General features: G+C 48.2%; 1 protein-coding gene across 1 annotated transcript; it reads left to right on the forward strand.

The window, feature by feature from the left end:
• The first annotated feature begins 2,165 nt into the window (after positions 1-2,165).
• Positions 2,166-4,785, forward strand: SRSF1 (serine and arginine rich splicing factor 1). The gene is made up of 4 exons (XM_067309543.1): positions 2,166-2,821; positions 3,224-3,408; positions 3,696-3,868; positions 4,132-4,785. Exons 1-4 carry the CDS (start codon positions 2,628-2,630, stop codon positions 4,324-4,326), a joined length of 747 nt encoding a protein of 248 aa, XP_067165644.1. The 5' UTR covers positions 2,166-2,627; the 3' UTR covers positions 4,327-4,785.
• Positions 4,786-6,573: the final 1,788 nt, after the last annotated feature.

The following is a 6,573-nucleotide window of genomic DNA, read 5'->3' on the forward strand; positions in this document are numbered from 1 at the left end:
CCTAGATAGTTGGTAGTTTACACTTAGGTAAACCACCACTTCTGAAGATGGGCTTTCTTATAACATCTTTCAATGATTAATAGCAGTCTTTTATTTAAACCACTAGCAATCTAACATAGTTATTACCAATGTTAAAAATCATTAGAGCAGAACATATTACTGTACTTTAACCTACATGAGAGAGAAATGAAAGGCATTTATAATAGTCAAACACGTTACAACATCATACTGAAAATATTTTTCTAAGTCATTAGGACTGCTGTTTTCTAGAGGAATATGCATTTTTAATTAGCACATGAAAAATGAAGCATGCATGACAGACACTACTAAAGAGGCATGACACATTTTTCAAAATCCCCTAATTAACTCTGGAGCCTAAAGGGTTTTTCTGCATACTCAGATACTACTTTAACCCTACAACTGTAGTTACGGCGATACAGCCTTCCCTGTGCCATGTGGACTTGCTTGTGCTGATATGGAAGATACTACAGAAAGATAAATAAGGGATATCCAGGCTAGAGTTGGTAACGGTACAACTATCTCAGTTGCTTTTTAGGTATCCCTCCCACATGCGATATAGCGTGTAGACCACACAAAGAATTTAATTTCAAAGGCAGTTTGTGATGTGAACTCCGAGCAGCGAAGTGTGGGCAAAAGAACGAGTCACGGTGGGTTACGGCAAGGTGCGAACGTAGCAGGGAGCAGCTGCTGTGCTGTAAGGGTTTGCGTGCACACTCTGCACCCTATTAAACGCACGGTAACGTACGCCATTCTCTGAGCGGGAGCGGGTTCACTTGAACCTGGGAGAAAGATCGCCGTGCCCACAGCTGCTCACCAGAAAGTGATCACCTCCTTCAGCAATAACACGTTCATCAGTTCATATTCTTGGACACAGACTCTTAAAAAGAGTGAAATGCAATGCCTTTGAGAACTGGGTAGATATTCTAAGGTATTTTTGAGAAGGAGGCTTGAGATTTCATGTCATTTTATCCACAGCCTTCAGAAAACATGTATTCCAGCCCAGCCTTAAACATCAAGGAGGAACTACTGGCCAAAACAGTAGTTTTGTTTTTAAACTGAAATTTGTGTGATCTCATCGCATCCTCACTAGTAAGCAGCAAGTTTTTTTGTTGAAACAGTAACATCTACTGCCTTAACAGATCTTTCAGGACTTTGTGACATACCAAATATGTTGGTATTTAAAAATGACTTTATGTACATGACAATCTCATGAACATAATATTGTTGTAATTTTTTTTCTTGTTCTACAGAACTTTATTTTCGGCCTTCTCCTGCATGTATTTCTCATCTAACGCTATACAGTATTTCCAAAGATTCACCATACAGCACACGCTCCCGCAAGACCAAAGATTCCAAAGATCGTAGTCTCAAAGCATCTTCATTTGAGACCTAAACTTCCCTCTGTCCCAAATGCTTTTTTGGCTCCTTCATTTTTATTAATTTAAGCAGACTACAAAGTATACAGCCAGGCACATTTTTAAGGTTTTGTCCCTCTTGCTTTGATTCCCGAAGTTATAATGCTCAGGCTTTGGCGTGTGATTCTTAAAAGGCGAGTGGCCTTCCGGAACAGGGCAGTGGGTCAGTCTGGTGCAAGCTCTGAAGTACAGACTGTCGGATTTGGGAAGGGGAAGGCCACAGGGACAGTTAGTAAACACCCACCCCCACGCCCTGGCTTTAATGCTCAGGATAGGCGAGGATGGCAGTCACAGGGCTGAGGGCTGCACCCGGGCCCAGACTCGGGCCCCTCGGGGCGGCCATTTTACCTCAGGGCGGCACAGCGCCCTGCCCGTCGGGCCAGCGTCGCCCCGGCCCGCTCCCGGCATCGCGGGAAGGAGGCAGGGCCTCCCTGCCCGTACCCCCCGGGCCGAGGGTCCCCCTGGCCCCTCTCCCCGCCGCTGTGAGCGCAAGGCAGGCCAGGCGCGGCCCCACCGCCCGCCCCGCCGAGGCCCGCGAGTCTCCCCGCCGCTGTTGCACACGGCACCCTCTCCACCACCCCCCCCGCGCCGCGGTGCATTGTGGGATACAGCCCGCGCCTTGGCGCCAAGCGCCCCCGCCGCTCCCCCGCCGCGCGGTGCACTGTGGGACGGGCCCCTCCCCTGCCCCCAGCCGGGCCTTCTTTGCGTGGACTCCGCACCGGATGTGACGCCACAGGCCTGCAGCCGTGATAATCGCGGCCGTTGGAGGGACTCTTCCCCCAAACGCGGGGAGCCGGGGCTCCCTGAGGAAGCATCTAGCTCGTCGCAGCCCTGGAAACGGGAGCTGCGCTACCGGGACTGCTCTGGCTTCTTAGGTGAACCTGCCGAGAGCAAACAATAGGGGGACTACTTTTTTCCCCAGAGCTGCGCATGCGCAGGAGGGCGGGGCGGGAGCGCGGCGGGAGACACGGGCTCGTACGAATTTTGCTGGCGAAGGCGGTGGTGCGTCCCGGGGTGAAATCGCTGCGCGCAGTAGGACCGCGAGGGAAGCCGTGGTCGCCATTTTGAAGCGGTTGTTGGGGGAGGCGGCGTGTGTGCGCTCCCGTGTGCCCGGCTCGGCCCCCGCGCTCGCCGACCCGTCCGCTCGCTGAGCTCCGGCTCTCCACCGCCGCAGCCATTGCTGACCTTGCCATGTCCGGAGGGGGCGTGATCCGCGGCCCAGCCGGCAACAACGACTGCCGCATCTACGTGGGGAACCTGCCCCCCGACATCCGCACCAAGGACATCGAGGACGTGTTCTACAAGTACGGCGCCATCCGCGACATCGACCTCAAGAACCGCCGCGGCGGGCCGCCCTTCGCCTTCGTGGAGTTCGAGGACCCCAGGTGAGGCCCCGCGGGCGCTCCCGTGCGGGAAGGGGGTTGGGGGGGCCCCCCCCCCCCCCCCGGCCTGGGTTCTCTCCGTGGGCGCACCCCGGGGTCTCTCCCCGCCCTCGGGGGGGGCATAACTGCGGTGCGCGGCGCTTTTCCCCCCGCTCGCCCGCCGCACCGGGGCTGGGGCACCCGCCGGAGCCCTAACGGGCCGCCGCGCCCCCCCCCCCCCGCCCCGCTCTCCAGGGCGGCCGCCGCCCGCGTGTGGGGGGGGGCGGGGGGGGGCTCCGCGCGGCGGCGGCGCGCGGGGTGGGGCCGGCGGCGCGCGGGAACAAAGGCGGGGGGGGCGGCGCGTGGGCAGGGCGCGGCGGGGCGGGCGCGCTGCGGCCGGCGCTCACCGCCCGTCCCGGCCCGCAGGGACGCGGAGGACGCCGTCTACGGGCGGGACGGCTACGATTACGATGGGTATCGCCTCCGCGTGGAGTTCCCTCGGAGCGGCCGGGGCACCGGCAGAGGCGGCGGCGGTGGCGGAGGGGGTGGCGCCCCCCGGGGCAGGTATGGCCCCCCGTCCCGGCGCTCGGAGTACAGAGTGATCGTCTCGGGTGAGTCATTTCTTTTTCTCTAGCTGAAGCGCTTCCCCCGGGGTTCTCGAGGCGGCTTCCCAGTGCCCGGTTTCCGTGTGGGGTGGTGCCACTTTGCGTTTAGTTTCTCAAAAAGCATCACCTCGGGTAGCCTAGAAGAAATACTCTCTGTACAGTGCTAACAGCTTCTCAAGGCAGCCTTTCTCCTTACTGAATAGTCTCTCTCTCACTTGCTGTGATATGTTACTGTATTTAAAGGAGAAGATAATATAACTCATTTTTAAAGAAATACATTGTTTTTTATTCAGGGCTGCCTCCAAGTGGAAGTTGGCAGGATTTAAAGGATCACATGCGTGAAGCAGGTGATGTATGTTATGCTGATGTTTTCCGAGATGGCACTGGTGTCGTGGAGTTTGTACGGAAGGAAGATATGACCTACGCTGTGCGAAAACTGGATAACACTAAATTTAGATCTCATGAGGTAGGTTTCATGCTTATTTTGGGGCCAGAATTGGATACAAAGGGCTTAACGATAGGATTTGCAGGTAAGGATGTGTGGTTGCCATCGTGTTAACAGACAAAGCACCTAAGCTAAGCCCGTAGTCAGTTTGTTGTAAAATAGACTTTAAAGACTTGATGTCTATTTCTGTGCTTTGATAAACAATATCTTCAATCTGTCAGCATGCCTAAAAAGATGGCCATAAAGCCTAGACCCTTCAATCGAAAGTTCTGTCTATTCAATAGGGAGAAACTGCCTACATCCGTGTTAAAGTTGATGGTCCAAGAAGTCCAAGCTATGGAAGATCTCGGTCACGCAGCCGTAGTCGTAGCAGAAGCCGTAGTCGAAGCAACAGCAGAAGCCGCAGTTATTCCCCAAGAAGAAGCAGAGGATCTCCACGCTACTCTCCCCGTCACAGCAGATCCCGTTCTCGTACATAAATGATCACTAGCAATGATCTTTTTGTAGAACCCCATGTTGTACACAATTTTCCTTTACTCAGTACAGTCTTTCATTTTTTAATTCAAACTGTTTTATTCAAATTGGCTAAAGTGTTGAATTGCATTCTTGTGTAAAATCCCTAGTGAGTATTTGCTCCTTAACATCAACATTCCCCTCATGTCTTTGGTAAATTGTATTTTAATTGATGTCAGTCAGGATTGTTTCAATTTAGTTATAGTTAAATACCAACATTCTTCAAACTGTGGTATTGCTGTGTAAATGTCTCAGTGTTCGGCTATGGTTTATACAAGCTGGGGATGTTGGGATGTTTGTGGCTAACTTGTCTCTTCTGGGGGATCTTATATTTTATCTTGCCTTTTCGTGTGTCTTTCTGTAGACATATCTGAAGAGATGGATTAAGAATGCTTTGGATTAAAGGATTGTGGAGCACATGTCAATCATTTTAGGATTGTCAAAAGGAGGATTGAGGAGGATCAGATCAATAATGGAGGCAATGGTATGACTCCAAGTGCTATTGTCACAGATGAAATTGGCAGTATTGACCTTATACTGAGAGACAGGTTAATTAAGTACATGCACCTACTTGTCACTTCAGGCATGTTTTAGTTATTGCAGACTACAATTGCTCTTTTCTTTAAAGTTTTTTTTTGGCAATTGTGGCTAAATACTTGCTTTTGTAATTCTCTATTCCATTCTAGTTTTTTAAAGGAATAAACTGGGACAGGGGTGGGAGTACTGGTTTACTTTGTCATGCAGCATTTGGTTACAAGTGTTAATGTTACGTAGTATTTGTACACTTGTAGATAAAGGGTATCTTCAAATCAGATAGAGTATAATATCAATACTGCTAAAATCTGCATGTCCTCTGTGTGACTGATACAGCGTTGCTATTTCATTTTTTTAAAGTATCAGAATGAAAGCAAAAATAGAAAACATAGTTGGGAATAATTTCTTAAGTCTCAGCCCTTCCCCTCAGACTAATTCAGAATTGACTCACCAGTATATTTGAAAATTTCAGTTAGTTAATTTTGTTACCTTCCAGATGGGAGTACTAGCTATAGTTTAGACATACAGTAGGTGGATAGCTTTAGCAGTAAACTTTTCCAATTTCATAAACATTTTTTGCAACCACAAAACCTGTAGTACACCACCGTACAAACAATGAATATGTTGGCATTTTCAGTTGACATATGTAAATATTACAATGTTTCCTCCAAATAATAATTAACATTTCTAAAAATTATCTGAGCATCACCATTCAAAAGTTTGTTTTGGGGAATTGATAGTTATTAATGTACATCTTTATTAATTGATGGCAAACATAACTGATCATTCCCCAGAATCCTATTTTTTCATTACAGTATCTAACTTTTTGCCTCCTCTTTTTTGGTTTTGCTGGTTATAAAGGTTTGGATTGGAGAGGGCTCACTGGATCCCAATCCTTGGAGCTGGATCATTGGATTCAAATCATAATGTGGATAGGATAGGGAGGCTGAATTACAAGGATTCATGGAGCGGGATCAAATTACCAGGAACATAGGAGTGGATTCCTGCCCCAACCAAACCGCATTCGTGTGGATATTTTTTTTTATTCAACTCAATTGGCTATTCCAAAGATTTTTTTTTCCTATTTTTGACGATTGGAGCCCTTAAGATGCACGATGGAATTTTTCATTTTTTTGGTAAAAGGAGCAAAGCGAGGACCTGGAGAGGTACGCTGGAGCAATCTCCTTGGAAGGATTCAGCACGAGTAGATGGTAAACATATAAGGGGAAAAGGGGGGTTTGTTTAAAAAAGAAAAAAGTAAATAAGTCGTTTCTCTAAATTTAAAGTCAAAATTGGAGTTAAAGATAAAGTAGGCTTTCAATTGGCTATTGCCTTTTTTCTTTGACAAATAAAATTTTTAAAAAAAAATGCATGGTTGTCATCATTTGTTGATAAGAATCTTAAGCTTTGACTGCTTGCCACAAGGAACTGTAGCATTGTTAAATTTTGAAAGTTTTCAGACAAAAGACTTCTGTTTTCAGCAAAGACATAGTATTTCACAGAAAGGATTGATGTATGAACATCAGTTCAGCGCAGTCTTCTAAAAAAAGATCAGTTCTCCAGGAGATGGATGGAATTTATCACAAGATTAGGTGGAAGGGAAGAATAAATTCTAACAGCTTTTAAAAGAGGATGCTTTAATGTTCTTCAGAGCTCTTCTAAAGAGATCATGAAGGGAA

The sequence above is a fragment of the Apteryx mantelli genome, chromosome 22, assembly GCF_036417845.1.
Source record: "Apteryx mantelli isolate bAptMan1 chromosome 22, bAptMan1.hap1, whole genome shotgun sequence".
NCBI classification, from domain to species: Eukaryota; Metazoa; Chordata; class Aves; order Apterygiformes; family Apterygidae; genus Apteryx; species Apteryx mantelli.

Excerpts from the sequence above, each read along its gene's own strand:
- SRSF1 (XM_067309543.1), top strand. The coding sequence starts at position 2,628 with ATGTCCGGAGGGGGCGTGATCCGCGGCCCAGCCGGCAACAACGACTGC. Across the intron at positions 2,822-3,223 it reads GTGGAGTTCGAGGACCCCAG|GGACGCGGAGGACGCCGTCT; the intron begins GTGAGGCCCCGC and ends CCCGGCCCGCAG. Across the intron at positions 3,409-3,695 it reads GTACAGAGTGATCGTCTCGG|GGCTGCCTCCAAGTGGAAGT; the intron begins GTGAGTCATTTC and ends TTTTTTATTCAG.